Source organism: Schistocerca nitens, chromosome 9 (assembly GCF_023898315.1).
Source record: "Schistocerca nitens isolate TAMUIC-IGC-003100 chromosome 9, iqSchNite1.1, whole genome shotgun sequence".
Lineage (NCBI taxonomy): Eukaryota > Metazoa > Arthropoda > Insecta > Orthoptera > Acrididae > Schistocerca > Schistocerca nitens.
The window spans coordinates 493,733,119-493,753,220 of record NC_064622.1 but is presented as its reverse complement, the minus strand read 5'-3'; the positions used below and the strand labels follow the sequence as shown (position 1 = coordinate 493,753,220).

Genomic DNA, 20,102 nt, shown 5'->3' with positions numbered 1-20,102 from the left:
GTAACTCTGGCAGATGGTCAACTGATGATTGTATTTGCGAAGAACCTCCACTGTACATAAACTAGATAGAGCATCACTCTGTTGAGTTCCAGGTTTGCCCAATTTTTAAAGAGGAAAACAGGATGAGAAATACAAAACAGTTGACCACTTGTTCTACTTTGAAGCCAAAGATACAAACAGCTTCATCCAGATGACATGATCAAAAATTTTGCAAAGGCTACAGCTAGAACTTCCTGTGTTCAAAGTCACAAACTACTTCCTAAATCTCTCTCATTGTATCCCCGAGTACACCTAGTGTGCATCAGTGGATACTCTTCTGTTGACACAACTGGAGGCTTTTATTTTTCTCTAGTGTTGCTTGAGAGATCAACACTCTGGGTGTCCTCCAGTACTTTAACTGACCCACTCACAAACAGTGATCAGTGGGAGGAAATAGTATGAGCATCGGCCAGTAGAACAGTCCTGTCATCCTTTGTAATAAATATGAAACCTAACAAGTTCCGACAAGAATTAAATTGTTCCATAGAGAAACAAAAAGAGAAAGAAAGGAAAATATGTAAATCAAATACATCTTTGATGGCACCGTTAGACCTTAAATCTTTCCCTGCGGTAGAACTACTTGTAGATATGGGTAATGTATCAGTATAGTGATTCAACCAAGCCTCCTTTAACTTTCACTGCTCCACTCCCCCTCATTTAACTATCATACAGTGGCATTATTATTATTATCACCACCACCACCACCACTACCTTGTGGAACTGGAGTAGTTGATGTACCTCTTGTCGACAGTAAGTATTGTACTGCAAGAATTGCTGTTATGGGAATAACAACTTCCTACAGTCTGAAACTACCACATTTTAAGTAACAAAAGAAGAAATGTAGCCCTCGGAATCTGAAAGTCTGCTTTGGTAACCATTTGCAACTTCACCTTTTATCAGGAAATGGAGGAACTATTAGATTAGTTACCCCTCCCACTAATCCTGCGTGTTGGTGTCAATATCCATAATTGTGTGGGGCAGCAAGAAAGCAAATAGTAATTGCCAGCTAATCCAGTGGCTGCTTGGCTGCCAGTGGAATCAGTCTGATGAACAGAGGTACCTCAACAAATTTTAGTGTCACTCATGGCAGCCTTCTCTGTAGTTAGCTTAACACTCTGACATCTGTGATATGATGCCACATTCATAGCAATCAGTGTAGCAGCAACTGTCATCCAGTCATTTTATCAGTACTGCATTTGGGCTCCAGTTAATGTTCTACTGCAGCTGTCTGCACAAAAAGTCACCTGGAACTTATACTCCTCTGAAATGTACATCACGATATCTCCAGAAAATGACATTGATAAGAAGTAGCTTCATTTGTTTCATATTTTTGAAGGCTCTTCCTCACAGTAGCATAAACATGTATGAGTGAATGAAACATACAGCATAGGTGCTTGTGATGGTACCTCAGCAAATGCTATGAACTTCATTTTTATGCCAGTTTTGCTTTGCTTACGTTCTCCGACCATGGACAGTGGGAGAAATTTGTGCGTCAGTTGGTCAATTGTATGTATGAGGCAGTCAACAGTGAGGTCATTGAAATCTTTAGTAAACTAATTTGGGCGAAATGTGGTGGCTCGTAATGTACATTCTCAATTACCTTGTGAATGACTCACTTTTGGACCCATGTTTACTGGATTGTTTCTGCTCCTGTTGTATACTTTCACCTATGTCAGTTTCTGCTGTGTAGATAGAGGTTGAAAGACATTCGTATTTTGCTGTTGTCATTGGAGAAATGTTAGGGAGGCGTTCTAAATCAGTATGTCAATGCACCTTTTCATCATAGCATTATGTGGAGGAAATGGAAATTTTTTCAAGAAAAACTAAATGCTCATGAATTGGCAGTTTATGAGATAACAGTAGCAAACCGGGAGTTCCATTATTGCTGCCCTCCATGGAGAATGAACTGTCTTTTTTTTCTTTCACAGTCTCATCTTCATGATGCTTGCAGGAGTGGACGCTGTCTGTAAGCATAGGTTTAATCTTGATACACTGCATGAGATGAAGCAATACTGAAAGTTTCCAATTCTCTTCGTACAAATTTAATCACAATACTTCAAAATCTTCATAGGATCAACTTACAGAGGTATCTTCCATCTTTGCTACATGTTTACTTATCTTGAAATTACCTTCCACAAGACATGTTGATACCCTTATATACTTTTGTGTCCTTAGTTATTCAAGTCATCCACGTTTAATGTCCCTTATAACGTAGCTTCAGTCAGTTTATTGTGAACAACTCGAGGCAACTGTCCACTCGAGACTGATAAAATTAGTTTCTTGTATTAATACATAGAATAAAATTTTAGTTCATGGTGCATTCCACATAACTGTTCACTCCACTCTTACCCGTCAGCACTTTCCATACATGTGGCAGTTGTAGGGTCTGATATTTGTACTTGACAATAAATGAACTGCAGTCTTATTGACCCTCTTGTCCCTCGGTGGGACATCAAATACAATGCTTTGGTAACTAACGGACATAAAATCAATTCTTATTGGAAATTTCTCATATTTATCCTAGAGATGCCTTTTATGTCAACAGCTGAAGACATTTTGTGACATAAATATTCAATATTTCAACTACTATTAGGCATCCTGTTCCATCACAAAGTGCAAACATAAATTGGAGGCGAGCTTGGTGTGATGTCACTTCGCTCAGTTAATGTACAGGAGTTGCAGAGCATAACTGTTCCTCTAAATGAGGGGTGGACAAGATGTCAGCTTGTAGATCCAGTCCGGGCCCGAGTGCTAAAGTCTGACTTCACATTTCCTCCACCGCCACGCTGTGCTGTCTGAGCGTGTGGAGGGGGAAGAGGGAAAACAGCAAATGCACTGCATTTAAATGGCAGTGCAATTGTACTACATATAACTTGGTTCTTTATTTCACATTTCTCAACAACATACATCACAAACAAAATAAGTTTTCAGTGTAATGAATTATTTTTGGTACCCAGAAGACATTATTTTTATCTGGTATACAAAACAGTCGGTGTACAGACAGACACAAACAATTTCACAGTTTCGCACTCAAATTGCCACACAATTGTGACATATTTAGTTTCATAATTGAAAAAAGATCTTTCACACAAGTATGGCTTTCGAAATATTTTAGCACTTTTGCAGCCTCATAATGGAGACTTGGGAAAATCTACGTGAGAAAACCAGTGTAGATGTCCTAGACAATTTTAATGTAAAAAGATGTGTAATTAAAATTGGAATTACCATGCAGGTCAGTCAGTTACATCTGCACATGCACAAGAGTGCTTTCAACTGAAATGGCAGAAGGTCTTGAAAACAGTTCTCGAAGAGATGTAAGAGCGACAGTGCCCTAAAAATCTTTATAAAATTATCGTTGCATTTCTTTCAAGCCTACAATGAATTCTTCAAAACTCATGCTTTCTTTAATGCCAGTGAGCTTAGGGAAATGGATTGTCTTTGTCAGAATGTGCCCCTTCCACAATTTGATGTTCTTTTTAAATGAATCCCCATTAAATCAGAAAGAACTTACTTTGCAATGTCTTACTGTCAAGTCCACTTACAATTAAATTCATCCTAAATATTCTAATTTTCGTTTCTGCACTCCTTTTTCCTTCATAATTTGACAAATAGAGATTTAAATCGAAAAATCGTTCCAGGCACATCCTTTGAAAACTGCTGCAGCTGAAAATGGAGGTATGACTTCAGAATATTTACTGTCACTTCATAGCAAATAAGCAATATCTGTTGCTTATCCAAATTGAGTATTCTCGTATATTTCTTCTGTCATTTATTTTAGAGTTCATATGGCAGATATCATGCAGTGATGTCACTCCACAGTGCAGCGTGTAGAAGCTTATACACACACTGCTCACATGTGATAACTCCCATACAACTGTGAATACAATCAGGGTTATTTGTGTTACAGTGTATTGTTATAAATTTCACTTATTTATGAGCTAAACAAATAAATTTGCCTTTACTTAATAACATAATGCTTCATAAGATATGCAACATAGTCACAGCTCTTGCAATATCTTAGATGCCCAGTTATTACACCAACCTTTTGTATCCATTTGTTGTTGACAGAGAATGTACCCTCAACCTTTTGTTGAAAATGTTTTATTTTAAGTAACTCAGCATTAGACTGTGAGAGACTATCCTGTAAATCTTATTACTTTAGCTAAAGTCTTTTTACTACCTCTTTCATAATTTATAATTGTAGGCACAAACATGGTTGTTGCAGTTACAGAATTATTTTCTTTACCAGTAGTTCCTTCATCAGTTGGTAATACATTTACCTGTAAAATCTCTTCTACTTCTTTACAGTATCTTTGGAACAGCATCAAGCTTCAGCTGTTTGGGAGGAAGATTTCACAATTGGCTTTTCGAATCCGTTTCCCAAACTGAACAGCAAAATGTGTCAAGCACATGTAATCATTAGCAACTGTGAACACATTGGCACATTTGCAAGCACTTATCCAATTATTGTTTCCGCTAATTGTTCGTAGGAAATATATGAAACTGAATTCCTAATTTTTTTAGTTGTGTGGACTGGTTAGTATGACACATGATATCACTATAAACTATTATTTTTCTTTGAAAACAATTCAAAACATACTCTTAGAACCTCTCAGTATACTGATAGCTGTAGCAGAATTCTGCACTTAATTGGCAATCACTGTAAGAACTGTCTCGCATAAACAGCCTCGTGTTTACTCACAAACAGAATGACGACACAATAGATTACTGTACTGGCGCGCTACAGAAAAATGACACATTATTGGTGGGCTACTGAACAGTGACAGGGTAGGCTGTGATGTCACCATCTCAGCTTACTACTGTGCACACCTCGCATGTTCTAGTAGGTTCCACCAGGGGATGTCCCACTGGCTAATGGAACAAAATAATATTTTCATTATTGCACCAACTTTGTCTTACATGTACTTTGAATTCCATTCTGATTTCAAGTCAATGTATTGGAAACTCCATCACATGAGTATGTTTAATAAAAATATTGTATTTAGTTTATATTTAAAATTTATAATCGTTAATGTATTGCTACAGAGTTATTGGACACTATTGTCTTGTATTTACATGTTGTAATAAGGGGATCATTTTTTTACTTACAGGTGAATGTGGACTACACTGAGGATACAGTATCATTTAGTAACTATCCATTATCTGCAGCTCTTACTTGCACAAAGGTATGCTCAGCATTTGAAGAAGTCTGGGGTGTTACTTAATATTGTCTGGGCACGTGCTGTGAGAAGCTGTATCTGTGCATTGCGTGTAATGTGCACCTTATTTAATTGCCTTAGTGTAAATAAAAGTATTTTAAATATTAGATTCTTTTTTAATGTAGATTGCTCTATTTAAAGCAGTATCTAGTATAAGGGCCAACCACAAAGTTTCTGGTTGAAGGCCATACAACCCAAAATTGGTATGTTGATCAGGTAAAGTTGCTGCGAGCATTGAGGTAATCATCCTACTGACGCAACAGTTTGAAGATACCTGTTTGGTGAAACACCGTGTCCTGTTGTGTGAAGACGTCCGCAACTGCCTGCTGCACATCTGAGTGGAATCATTGACCCTTCGAAGCCTTTCTTTAGGACCAAAAGTGTAATAATTGCATGGCGAGAGATCAGGACTGTAGGGCGGGTGCTCGATTGTCTCCCTCTTGAGATTGTATAACATCTGCGTTATGACTTTTGTGATATTGGGACGTGATTTTGCGTGCAACAGCACAGCCTTTGACACAGTTTTCATTCCAAAACACATTCTTAATCCTCCAATGAATGTCTACCTGTGTTTGTCCAGTGGTAGTTGAGAAAAAAATAAAAGCACCTCTGCCCTATTTCGACACGCATTTGGTAATAACATTGCCATAGTTCACATTTCTGCATTTTCAAGTTGGAAAGACACGAATGCCACAATAATCCCTTGCCTACACGTCAGTGATTATATACCCACATCGGAATTTCACTATGTTGCATATACACTGCAGAAATGCCCTCAGAAAGAAACATTGTGATCACTCCTTATAGTTAATTGTATAAAAAATTATATAAAAATGGTATATAAAAGAAACTGAGTTCATAAAATTGCTACATTTATGCAGAAAGAGGCAGGTTGATAAGTACTTACCTTAACATGGCACAGTTTGAACATTGTTGACAGAAATACACAAAAAAGGTAATAGTGCTTCAGATCTTTGAAGCACTAAATTTCTTCTTTAGGGAAGAAAGAAGAATTTGTTGATGGAGGTCAGACAAAGGAGGCAGATCACTCCAAATTGAGGCTAAAAAGAGTCATTTATATGTATATGGAGTTACTAGTATGAAACATTGAATACAAATTGTAATGAGGTTTAAAAGAGAGTTTGCCACACCACTGTACATCTAGAATAGGATCAGAAAATGACACTTCTTTCTATGGTGAGTTAAAAGTTGTGGAAAGGCGGTGACTCTCCCATTTATGTAGGTTCTACAGTGAGTGCTCATCATGTTGTCTTGAGTGGAAAACTGTTTGGGCACTTGTGTTTCTATCACAACCAGTTGTCACAGAGTAGCAAGGAAAGCAACACCCACGTGATAATATGACGTGGACAAGTGAATGTAATTTTTTTGGGCCATACACATATTGTGTATGATATCAGTATAATGCATATTAGGCACATGACACAATGTTGGGGAAGATTAGGAGAGAAAGCCTATGCATGCAGCACAGCAGTGTGAAGTATGACATGCTAACATGAGCATAATTAGCAGCAAATAACACTGCCAACTAGTGAGAAATTGATTGATAGTGCAGATGCATGATCAATAAAATGAGATTGTTTCATCAGGTGCTACACAAGGAACAGGAGTAACTGACACTAAAATTAGGTTATATTTATGTAACATAATGTTCCATCAGAGTCAGAAGATGTCATTTTAATTTTTTGTCAAAAGTAATCCTAAACCATATTCCGAAATTGTGTCTTGTTTCTCCACTAGGCAGTGCCACAAGTTCCTCCAAAAATCGTAACACAACACACACACAAATGTAATACTAACTAATGTAAATCCACCCGATGATGGAGGTTTAAACCTTCGAAACGCTTCATGGAAATAAATAAAACAGTGACTTGTTGTTTCATTTAATGTCAGTAACATTCACGGTAAAGCCTAACCTAAAAATGTTCGCATTTAAAGTTAATCTGCCCAGTCAGGCAATCAAGGCTATTTTCGAATACAAAAACAGTGCAGAAAAGGTCGCAATGATGATACAACACATACACTTCAATAGGAATTGTCTCAAGAATAACATCATCCCAAATTATGTCAAGATTGACATCAAAACAAACACGACAACTGCGAAGAAAACACTGGAAATCGCACGAAAACTCGGGGTGAAAAATGAACTGAAAGAACTTCATATTAAAAAACAAATGTTCAACACACAACTTTATAATGCAGAATTACAGTTGGGAAAGTTGCTTCATAGATTAGAATATGATTCCATAATCAAAAGAGTCAAAGAGTACACCGAGTTCATCGTACAGAAAACGAAAGCTACACAGAAGAAAAAACTAGCCAATCTTATAAAGCAACAATTACCTCCCAAACTGAACCAAAATAGCCAAAAGAAACACACATTCTACACACCTTTCCTCAACAACACGAACATAATATTCACTGCAGAAGAAGAGGCACTACTCTGCAAAGGCTTAAAACACAATGTTCAAGCTCCGCTGGACCAAAAGAACCAAGAAAAGCTCATCACTTGTGCCACACAGATCTCGACCGTCGCCTTTAAGAAGCAAACTGACAGAATATCAGCCTGCCACAAAAATTAACAAAATCGTTGAAAAGGAAATTACAAAACCATTCCCAGCATACAAGAAAACAGAAGAAACCCTTACAAATACCATTAAGACTAAATTAAACATGAATAATGCAATAATCGTAAAAGCTGACAAGGGCAACACAACTGTTGTAATGGACAGAACAACATACATAGAAAAAACTTTTAGACTTCTTTCAAACCAGCAACATAACTGAAATACATAAAGATCCAACAGCCAGAATACAAAAGGAGATTAAACACATTTCAAACAACATTAACTTTCTACTCACCATCCAAGAAGCAAGAAACATTGTAACAATGACCCCACAAGCACCTTGCCTTAGATCACAACCAAAGATCCACAAAAATGGGACCCCCATGAGGCCTATAGTGAACTGTAGGAACAGCCCAACATTCAAGCTCAATAAAATGCTCTTCAGAATTCTCAAAGAAGCATACACATTCAATAATGAGAGAACACTTAAAAACACAACAGAATTCACACAATATGTCAAAAACATACAAGTACCTGATGGAGCCACACTTGCCTCATTTGACATACAAAACCTTTATTCCTCTGTGCCAATAAATCCCACACTACAGATAATCAATGCCAACCTACATAAACACAAAAAAATCCCTTCAACTCACATTAATGAACTAATGGACCTGGTTGAATTCACACTTTCACACAACTATTTTAAATTTAACAATAAAATCTACAAACAAACAGATGGTCTGGCAATGGGCTCAAATCTTTCCAGGTTGGTAGCAGAAATATTTATAAGTACCCTAGAAGACAAAATCCTGAATTCCAATCACCACCTCCTCAAAAATATCACCTACTACTACAGATATGTAGATGATAACATCATTTTAATGAAAGGCACTAAAGATGACATCAGTGAGTTGAATCAGTTTTTCAACAACTCCCATGAAAACATAAAATTCACAGTTGAACACCAAAAAGATGACAGTATAAATTTCCTAGACCTTACAATTAGAATAAAGAAAAACAGACCAGTTAGAAATTTATCAGAAGCCTACCACAACACATACCACAATCCGCAACTCCTCTTGCCACCCCGCAGCACGCAAAATGGCAGCATTCCGGTACATGATTAATAGAGCTATCCAACTACCAATCTCTGAAGATAAATGTGATCAAGAAATTGAAATAATAAAACAAACAGCTATTGAAAATGGTTATAACAGCTCCATAGTAGACACCCTAAAACACTCAGTAATGGCAAAGCAATCACAACACAAAAAACAAAAAGAAAATAACATCTTCCATACAATCCCCTTTCTAGGTAACATTTCATACCAGATTGCCAATGTCTTCAAACGAAAAGGCATAAGCATATCCTTTACAACAGACAACAAGATTGGACAGAAGTTACCCCACAACATGGGCACACGAAACCCACTTCATCACACAGGTGTGTACAAAATTGAATGTTTGGACTGTGACTGCTTCTACATAGGCCAGACAGGCAGATCATTTGAGATTAGGTTCAAGGAACACATGGCAGTACTAAAAATAAAAAAATACCACACATCAGCAATAGCTACCCACCTGCATGAAAAAAAAAAAACACCATGTTAACAACACAAGTATTAGCATCCTAGACATCCAACCAAAAGGCAGAAAACTAGACATCCTTGATACACTCCAAATATACAAACACCAAATGAAACAACCAGAATCCATCTTAAATGACAATATTTACAATAGTATCATCTCTGTTTTCAGCAACTGCCTACACTCTTAAAAATGCACACACACACACACACACACACACACACACACACACACTATTTACAATAGTATCATCTCTGTTTTCAGCAACTGCCTACACTCTTAAAAATGAGCGCGCGCGCGCGCGCACACACACACATACACACACACACACACACACGCACCCCTAGTATTTACCACAAATATTGACAGCCGCCAAGAGTACAGGAGATTGACCTCATTCACAGATAATTCATCACACCAACAGCTTGTACCCCTTGTCAGCTTAAAACTGTATGTACATCAACTACTGGCACAAATGTACATCTATCTGCATATTTTATAACTAAAAACAAAGATGATGTGACTTACCGAACGAAAGCGCTGGCAGGTCGATAGACACACAAACAAACACAAACATACACACAAAATTCAAGCTTTCGCAACAAACTGTTGCCTCATCAGGAAAGAGGGGAAGGAGAGGGAAAGACGAAAGGATGTGGGTTTTAAGGGAGAGGGTAAGGAGTCATTCCAATCCCGGGAGCGGAAAGACTTACCTTAGGGGGGAAAAAGGACAGGTATACACTCGCGCGCGCGCACACACACACACACACACACACACACACACACACACACACACACATATATATCCATCCACACATATACAGAGACAAGCAGACATATTGTGTTTGTGTGTCTATCGACCTGCCAGCGCTTTCGTTCGGTAAGTCACATCATCTTTGTTTTTAGATATATTTTTCCCACGTGGAATGTTTCCCTCTATTATATGCATATTTTATAACATTAACCAATGTATTGCCCAAACCTTTAGGCAGCTAATATATGCAACATGTAAGCTTAAGACTCCTTGCACACACACACACACACACACACACACACACACACTTTCTCTCTCTCTTCCTCTCCTTCTGCCTCCAGCCCCTCACATCTGTTTATTAATCCCAATCAGAGAGTGTCATCTATGTATGATTTTACTGCTGTAGCCAATATGATGATTGTAATTCAAGTCTGTAACATTTCACCTAATTGTTATTAACAAGTATGAAGTTTAAGCCATTTTAACATTTCACCTAATGTTTAGCTGTTTTAACTTGTCAAAATTGGATTTATATACCACCTGAAGTACACACACACACATTTGACACCTCAAAACAAACACCTCCGAATGCTTTAAACAATTATTCTGTAATAATGTTATTACAATGTATATTCTTTGCACTTTGCAATTATGTCTTCTCTTCTGCTATACGAACCTTGCACCCAGCTGATTCCAGACGCCATATTTGTTTACAAATGTGGCAGTATACATGTGATGTGTTACGACAGCAAAAGGAACCTGTGACCACTGGAGGTACTCTAGTTTACTTATTTAATGTTTACCATTAGATACCAGTTTAATTTTTTGTCAAAAGTAATCCTAAACCATATTCCAAAATAGTGTCCTGTTTCTCCACTAGGCAGTGCCACAAGTTCCTCCAAAAATCGTAACACAACACACACACAAATGTAATACTAACTAATGTAAATCCACCCGATGATGGAGGTTTAAACCTTCGAAACGCGTCGTGGAAATAAATAAAACGGTGACTGGTAACAGTAAACATGTTGTTTCATTTAATGTCAGTAACAGTCACGTTAAAGCCTAACCTAAAAATGTTCGCATTTAATGCAAATGTATTTTCGCATGTCAACAAACATGTAGGCAAAAGTAATTTTGTATAGAGAATATGGTTTGGTATGCTTTAAAACTGGGGCAAGGAAGTGAAGGTACCCCTTCCTGTCAGATCGTGGGAAATGAAATTGAGGCACTGTGCACATAGATTTTATGTGGTGAAGTGTACCTTGCATTAGATGAGTTGAGGGAGCAGAAATGGGTAGGCAGTCATATAGAGAGGCTGTCCTACCCCCGAAGTCAGTTTAATTCAAGAAAGAAATGGCCTGTACCACATTTTGTGTCAAGAAGTCTGGAGATACGGAAACAAAACAGAGAGGCCTAGTCCTCTGGTTGGGTGAATCCACGGAGGAGTAACCTAAACTGTTTTTAGTATAGAATGAATAGGGGACACTTTCGTCTGCGAGGAACAAATGTTGTACAGTATTTGCCCATAAAAAGGGCTGAACTCAGTTATTAAGACTGGAGGAGATGTGTTGAATGTCAGTCACGTTGTCGTAGGGGGCATCCAAACTCGCTAGAAACAAACAAATTTACCCAGGAACCAGTGTTTGGTAATATGCATTCTGTGTATGTTGATGTTTTCAAACCTAAGCTTTGGATTGTCAAGGATGAAATTAAGTATATCTCTAGTGTTGAACCACCACTGTTACCTAACAATGTATTTCAAATTCAACCAAGAAAACATATCCCATCCTCCTCTAAGGGATGTGTAATGACCAAGCACAGATATCATGGTATGGTTAATTCCATGCTAACTGTTCGAGACTAAATAAGTAATCCTTCATGAACATTTAAAGGAAACATCCTTAAATTTAAACAATGGAAAATCCAAGATAGAATTGACAATATTATAAAAGGATAGTTGCTACTTACCATATAGCGGAGATGTTGAGTTGCAGAAAGTGACTGTTGGAAAGTTAGCTTTTGACCAACAAGGCCTTTGTCAGAAGTAGACAACATACACACATACGCAAATGCAATTCACATACACGTGACCACATTCTCTGACAGCTGGAGCCAGGAGTCTCTTTTTATCATACCTTTCTACAACTTAGCTATATGGTGAGTAGCAATTATCCTTTTCCTCACCCATCCAGCCTCTTCCTTGTTCCCATTCCAGCACTACACAGCCCTCATTCCACCACGTCTTTTTACTTTCCTTTTCATAATATTGTTACATTCCATCCTGGATTTTCCCTTGTTTGACTTTTCATTCTATGGGTACATTCCATATATTTATTACGGATAAATGAAATGACTAACAAATTGTAATAGGGTACCAGATATGTTAGTGTAATTGTAAAGAGTGGATTAAAGGAGTTTTACAAGACATCTTTTGTCTGAGTAGGAGAATCTATAATGTAACATGTATTACTTGTGAGAATGACCTATGTTCCACTGAACATGATCATGTTGGTGAAAGATGGCCATGTCTTTAATAAATGTTTTATGCAGTGAGAAACGTTCACTGTGCGTTCCCTGATCTGTGCAGATGGTGCCTATGCAGTGACCTAATACAGCCGCGCGGGATTAGCCGAGTGGTCTAAGGCGCTGCAGTCATGGACTGTGCGGCTGGTCCCGGTGGAGGTTCGAATCCTCCCTTGGGCATGGGTGTGTGTGTTTGTCCTTAGGATAATTTAGGGACTGACGACCGTAGCATTTACGGTAAGTCCCATAAGATTTCACACACATTTGAACATTTTTTTGACCTAATACAGCAGGAGCAAAAGCGTGGCATGGTGAGCACAGTAGCACTTGCTGGATGTGGGAATTTATGCCTTGGTGATGCCTCTTGAAGGTGTCATGAATGCCGCAGAGAAAACAGACAGACTGCAGTGCAAATGCTCAAGACAAATGAAGTCTGTAAATTGTAATCTTAAGTTGAGTTCAGTGTGGTCAGGCATATTGAATCATGTACTTTAAGTTATGAGTGATTGATAATTAGATCTGTCTTCACAACTGATGTAAATAATTGAAACAACACAGCAGATTATCATTGAAGACATGTTCATAATTCAGTAACTGAAAATAGTCTTACAGCATAACCCTGCCTAGAGACGAAGTCGAGAGGAGTAAGTTCACGTACGGCTGTAGTGCAGCATAACTGGACCACGAGAACAAAATAAAAAGGTGATCATATTTTAACAAGAGCAGTAAAAGATAATTTAGACCACATCAAACTGACAAATCTGCCACACAGTTTTCTGTACTCGTGGTGTTACAGTTAAATTTCCATAAACACACACAAGGGAAACACCACAGGGTGGACAGAGGTCATCTTGGAGTTGCAAATTTTATACATCAGCAAACAGGACATGGAACCTGCAGCTGAAGCTGTGAAGGTTGGGCGTGCAATGGAGTGTATAGGTGTACAATGTGCTGAGTGATGAGAAACAGTCAGGATACACAAGGATGTGGGTGTCCCATGCAGGTGCAAATGAAAGCCAAGGTTTAGCAGTTAAAAACAAAATATTTTCTTTGATACAGGGTACAGTGAACATGACTTAGGAACAGTGTTTTAAACAAAAGTCACTTGAGGGGCCACTGTGACTGATTATCTGTGGAACAGTAGGGAGAAATGCTGGTTTGAGAGTAGAGAGAGAGAATCGCCTCCTCAACTCATGCTCGGCTCAGATCCCCTCTCCAGCACGTGACGCCACCCCCAGTTGCCCTCTTGGCTGCCACAGATTCCGTGGAGGAAAGCTTGGTCCGTCAGCATCCTTACTAGAATGAACCACTTTTGGTCTGAATTGTAAGTGGTGTTCAAAAACAATTGAGCTGGAGGCATAATTACAGAAACCAGTACCCGTACATTAGAAGTATTGACCCTGGCTGTTGAGACACTTGTCCCACTGTGATACAAGGTGGTGAATGGCTGGCTCATAAAATGCCCGGGGCTGTGATGTTAACCAGTTCTGCACGTACAGCTGGATGTTGTCGTCTGAGGTGAATCGTTTGCCCCTCAGAGCCTTTTTAAGGGGAGCAAACATGACGTAATCACAGGGAGATATGTCCATACTGTATGGAGGGTGGCCAAGAACCTCCCATTTGAATTTCTGCTGGAGTGCCACTGTGTTGGCCGTATGAGGCTTTGCATTGTTGTGGAGCAGAATGACCTCACAGGTGAGATTGCCTGGTTGTTTTGATTTGATCACTTGGCGAAGGGTGGCCAAGGTTTGCGTGTAACGCTGGGCATTCACTGTTGTCCCATGCTGCAGGAAGTGAATCAGAAGGGGGCCATCTTGGTCAAAGAAGAACGTCAGCATAACTTTTTCTGCACTCGTGTGGATGGTCTTGGCTTTTTTTGGTGGTGGTGGTGACCCTGGATGCTTTCACTGAAGACTTTGTCATTTTGGTTGTGGTTTGAAGTGATGACACCATGACTCATCTCCAGCCACCACTGGTGCCAGGAATGCATTCCCTCCCTGAGCATAGTGCTGCAGATGAGCAAGACAGTGGGCCATTAGACATGTTTCCTGGTGTGGTTGAAGACTGTGGGAGCACCCATTGGACACATACTTTGTGCATGTGCAGTCGTTCCTTCATGATATTGTGAACACTTCCGACACTCAATCCGACCGCGGTGGCTACAGCTTTCACTTTCACTCAGCAGTCCTGCATAATGAGTACATCCACCAGCTGGATGATGTCATTGGTAATGCAGTGGGGTGCTCCAGACCGTGCATCATCGGCTAATCATATCCGTCCTTCCCTGAAGTGCTTGTGCCACACCTTGACTATTGCAAGGGACATAAAGTGTTCACCGTACACTTGTGACATTCGTCGATGAATGTCCATTCCTCCTACTCCTTCCGCTGTTAGAAAACAAACAATACCTCTTTGCTCTTGACGCCTCCATGTTACTGTTTGCAACGTGACTGGCAGTGATGGATGATTGGTGCATGCTGTTGCTAGCTCTGTATAGTCACGTGACGTGCACGTGTGCCCTCTAGTGACGGATGTGAACTTCCACACTATGGTCGGAACCACACCTTGTTACACATGTCACAATATTACCCCCCTGTCATCGGTTTGCGCATTCCAGACTCTGGCTTTTCTCTTTTTGAACGCCCCTTATACTAGGTGAATCTGTCACATAGGTCATGCAAGAGGATGCCAAATACTCACTGTGAACTCATGTCAAGAACAATTTTCAAGTGGTTAATAAATTTTGCCCTGTGCCCCTAGGCTAACTATGGCTTGTACATTCTGCTCCCTCCTGTTGAAGTGATGACATATTGTTTACAGCTTGTCATGAGCTTCCATGAAGAGATGGGTTGCACTGGTGTGGACCGTAAATTTTAGGGATTACATATAAATAAATTTATCATAATCTATCAAAAGGGGATGTATAGTTCGTAACAATGGTAATATAAGCACTGTTACAATACAGGTCTTTATGGAGGTTGTTAAGATGTCAGTGGCCAAAGTGAGCGAGGGCCACAGGTTGGTTAAGCATTTGGGCAACAAGGATGAGCATGTTTCCCACTGCAGCAGACTAGACTAGCTGGAGAGAAAGCATAATTGTGTTCCTGCAACACTTGAACAACTAGCATGAGCCTAGAGCCTTGATCATTGTGCTAAAATACACACATCAAAAAACGTTTAGCATCACCTCGGTTCCAAGAGGTTCGGCATACTATCCACAAGTTGATCAAGGCACTGTTAGTCCAGATTGTCCCGCTCCTCAACGGTGATTCGGCATAGACCGCTCAGAGTGGTTGGTGGGGTCACATCGTCCATAAACAGCCCTTTTCAACCTATCCCAGGCATGTCAATAGGGTTCATGTCTGGAGTGATGTCGTTACCCTGAAGGAAGCCATTCACAAGATGTGCACAATGGGGGTACGAATTGTCGTCCATGAAGATGAATGCCTCATCAATATGCTGCCAATATGGTTGCACTATCGATCGAAGGATGACATTCAAGTATCGTACAGCCGTTACGGCTCCTTCTATGACCATCACCGGCGCTTGTTGGCCCCATATAATGTCACCCCAAAAAATCAGGGAACCTCCACATTGCTGCACTCACTGGATAATGTGTTTAAGGCGTTCAGTATGACAGGGTTGCCTCCAAACACGTCTCCGATGATTGTCTGGTTGAAGGCATATTCGACACTCGTCGGTGAAGAGAACGTGATGCCATTCGTGAGGCGGTCATTCGGCATGTTGTTGGGCCCATCTGTACTGCGCTGCATGGTGTCGGCATTGCAAAAATGGATGTCAGGAGTGAAGTTGTGCATTTTGCAGCCTATCACACACAGTTTGAGTTGTACCACGATGTCCTGTGGTTGCACGAAGAGCATTGTTCAACACGGTGGTGTTGCTGTCAGGGTTCCTCCGAGCCATAATTCATAAGTAGTGGTCAACCACTGTAGTAGTAGCCCTTGGGCGGCCTGAGGAGGCATATCATTGACAGTTCCTGTCTCTGTATATCCTCCATGGCTGAACAACATCGCTTTGGTTCACTCCGAGACACCTAGACACTTCCTTTGTTGAGAGCCTTTCCTGGCACAAAGTAACAATGTGGATGCAATCCAACTGTGGTATTGACCATCTAGACATGGTTAAACTACAGAGAACATGAGCCATGTACCTCCTTCCTGGTGGGATGAGTGGAACTGATTGGCTGTCGGACCCCCTCCATCTAATAGGCACTGCTCATGCATGGTTGTTTATATCTTTGGGTGGGTTTAGTGACATCTCTGAACAGTCAAAGAGACTGTGTCTGTGATACAATATCCAAAGTCAGTGTCTGTGTTCAGGAGTTCTGGGAACCAGGGTGATGCAAAACTTTTTTTTTGATATGTGTATACCTTAGTAGAGAAGGAGAGACTCTGGGAACTAGGCTCTCAATGGTGAGCCACATTAGAATGACATTTAGTAACCAATGGGCGAACATTTTATTTGCAATAGTACTGAACGTCAATACCTATATAACTAACCATTGAAATCAATAATTATTTGTGATGGTGTACTTCTAAAAATAAAAAAATAAAAACTGAGATATGAAAGAAGAAATATGTATTTGATGTGTCTTTCCTTCAAGAATGAAGACCGGATGAATGATTCCAGATGAGGTAAAGTACGTAAGCATGATAAATATCAGTTAATTTTTTCAATGAGATTTAAGTACATGCCCTTTTTAAAATAAATTCGAACAAGTTAACTTCACCTTGATTGTAATTTAAATGCATATTTTAATATGTGGTGTTCAAGTTCGACGCAGCATGCACATAAGAGTTCAGAGTGACACTCTTAAGACATGCATAAATGTAATGCACTAAACTACATTGCAAGAAAAAGATTGGTCCTTTTAGAGATTTCCAGTTTACTCAAAATTTAATGTTGCAACAGAGCATATGGAGTACACGAAATGATTACATTTATGGATCAGTTGCACAAGCAGTTCTCAGGTGCCGAAACATCCATATTAGTATCAGGTGTAGCCTCCATGGGCAGCAATGCAGGCTGCCTATGGCATCCAGTCAAGGGTACAGATGACGAATACTGTCCTGGGATGTGTTATGCCGTGCCTGCTCAACCCATTCATCTAGTTATGTAAGAGCTGTTGGTTGACAACTGCATGATCACTTCTCATACCATCATATCCCACATATGCTCGATTGGAGACAGGTCCAGCGATCATAATTGCCGGGGAAATTACTCCATGTAGGCTTTCACGGCCGGCGTCTTCATCAATAAACACTTCCGGGCTAAGTTGCCGTGGTCGATCTTTAAAACTTCTTCTCCCTGACGTTTCGTTCTCAACTACGGAGAACATCTTCGGAGGTGAGTCAACGACTGGCTGCTAGGTGCTGGGGCCGCTGCTTATATGGATATCGTAGAGGGCGCCACCGCACGTCACGTGGCGTCGATGTGCAGCTATCTCTGGCTATCGTCTGTTCTCTCGATTGCAGGCAATTGATGCAACGTCGACCGCCATATCTTATCCAATTTTAATCCTTCTTCTTTACGATTAAAATTGTATTGATGTTTGTGGATTTCAATTGCCTCTCTATACATACGTGTATAATAATGCGACGTCCTCGCTAGCACGCTTGTTTCACCAAATTTTATTTCGTGATCTCCATCCTTAAAAACATGTTCCGCTACTGCCGATTTGTCGATATGTCCCAAGCGACAGTTTCTTTTGTGCTCCGTCAACCGTGTATTGATGCTTCTTTTTGTAGTTCCTATGTAAACCCTGCCACAACTGCACGGAATTTTATATACCCCTGGGGTGGCTAGGGGGTGACGAGCATCTTTTGTTGATCTTAGGCATTCACTAATTTTCTTAGTAGGTCTGAAAATGGTCTCTATGTGAAACTTGGCTAGTACTTTCCCAATGCGATCCGTGATATTATGGATGAACGGAAGAAATACTTTTCCAGCTGATGGTTGTTGCTCTCTCCTATTTTTAGGCATTTTTCTATTTGGGTGAAGTGCTCGGTTAATCTCGTTTTTCGTATAACCATTTTTTGCAAAGGCCATTTGTAAATGATTTAGTTCTTCTTGTAAGTAGCCTGGTTCACAAATATTATTGGCCCTATCCACTAATGTTTTTATGACCCCCCTCTTTTGCCTAGGGTGGTGGTTTGAGTTCTTATGGAGGTAGTGATCAGTATGTGTACCTTTCCTGTAGACCTTATGGCCTAAGGTCCCATCCGCCCGTTTGATAACTGATACATCCAAGAAGTTAAGTTGTCCGTTCTTCTCCTTCTCCATAGTAAATTTAATCTTTGGGTTGATGCTATTTAAGTGTACCAGGAAATCGTTCAAGTCTTCTTCCTCATGATTCCATATTACAAAGGTATCATCCACATACCGATACCACTTCAAGGGGCTTTTTTTGGCCGACTGCAGTGCTTGATGTTCAAAATATTCCATGAATAAATTCGCAGTTGCGGGACTTAGGGGGCTTCCCATGGCTACCCCATCGATCTGTTCATAAAATTCGCCATTGTACTGAAAATAGGTCGAGGATAGACAGTGTTGGAACAAGGCTACTACATCAGTAGGGAACATATCGGCTATATGGGAGAGAGCTTCATCAACTGGAACCATCGTGAACAAAGACACTATATCAAAACTGACAAGGATGTCATTAGGACCGACAGTAATTTCCCTCAATTTCTCAATGAAATGTATAGAGTTTTTAATATGACTTTCAGTTTTGCCTATGTAAGGTTGTAACAAAGAGGCAAGGTGTCTGGCTAGTTCTTGGGTAGGAGCTCCAATTGCGCTGACTATTGGTCTCAAAGGAACATCAGGCTTATGTATCTTTGGTAATCCATATAATCTCGGAGGATAAGCCTCCGTTTTACAAAGATACTTTTTAACTTCTGTAGGAATGGAAGACTGTTTTATCAGACGATTGGTGGCATTCAGCACATTCGTTGTGGGATCCTTTTTCAACTTCTTGTATGTGCTGAGTTCCAGGAGATCACTGATCTTCTTGTGATAATCCTCATTATTCATTAAAACAGTAACATTTCCCTTGTCAGCGGCAACTATAACAACATTCTTGTCTGCATTGATCTCTCACAATGCCTTCCTTTCCCCTTGAGACAGATTGCTACTGGGTGGCTTAGCTTTGCGTAATATCCTGGAGGTTTCCATTCTAATTTCGTCAGCAGAATATGATGGTAACTGACGAATTCCTGCCTCTATATTAGCAATAATGTCCTCCATAGGAATCTTGGATGGAGTTATTGCAAAATTCCCTCCTTTACACAGAACAGAAAGTTCTTCCTTAGACAATTCTTTTTCTGATAAATTAATAACCGTTTGGGAATTGTTTGGAATCGGTGT

The 20,102-nt window shown here is 39.9% G+C and overlaps 2 protein-coding genes across 2 annotated transcripts in view; one reads left to right on the top strand and one right to left on the bottom strand.

Annotated features, from left to right (window-relative positions):
• The window catches only part of LOC126203936 (ribosomal RNA small subunit methyltransferase NEP1), a 52,881-nt gene extending 47,516 nt beyond the window's left edge, over positions 1-5,365 (top strand). The window contains exon 5 of the mRNA XM_049938334.1: positions 5,151-5,365. Within this exon, the coding sequence (XP_049794291.1) occupies positions 5,151-5,264 (114 nt within the window). The 3' untranslated portion in view covers positions 5,265-5,365. The remainder of the gene's footprint in view (positions 1-5,150) is intronic.
• Positions 1-20,102, bottom strand: part of LOC126203935 (microspherule protein 1) — a 354,642-nt gene that overhangs the window by 171,994 nt on the left and 162,546 nt on the right. The gene's annotated exons all lie outside the window — the stretch shown is intronic.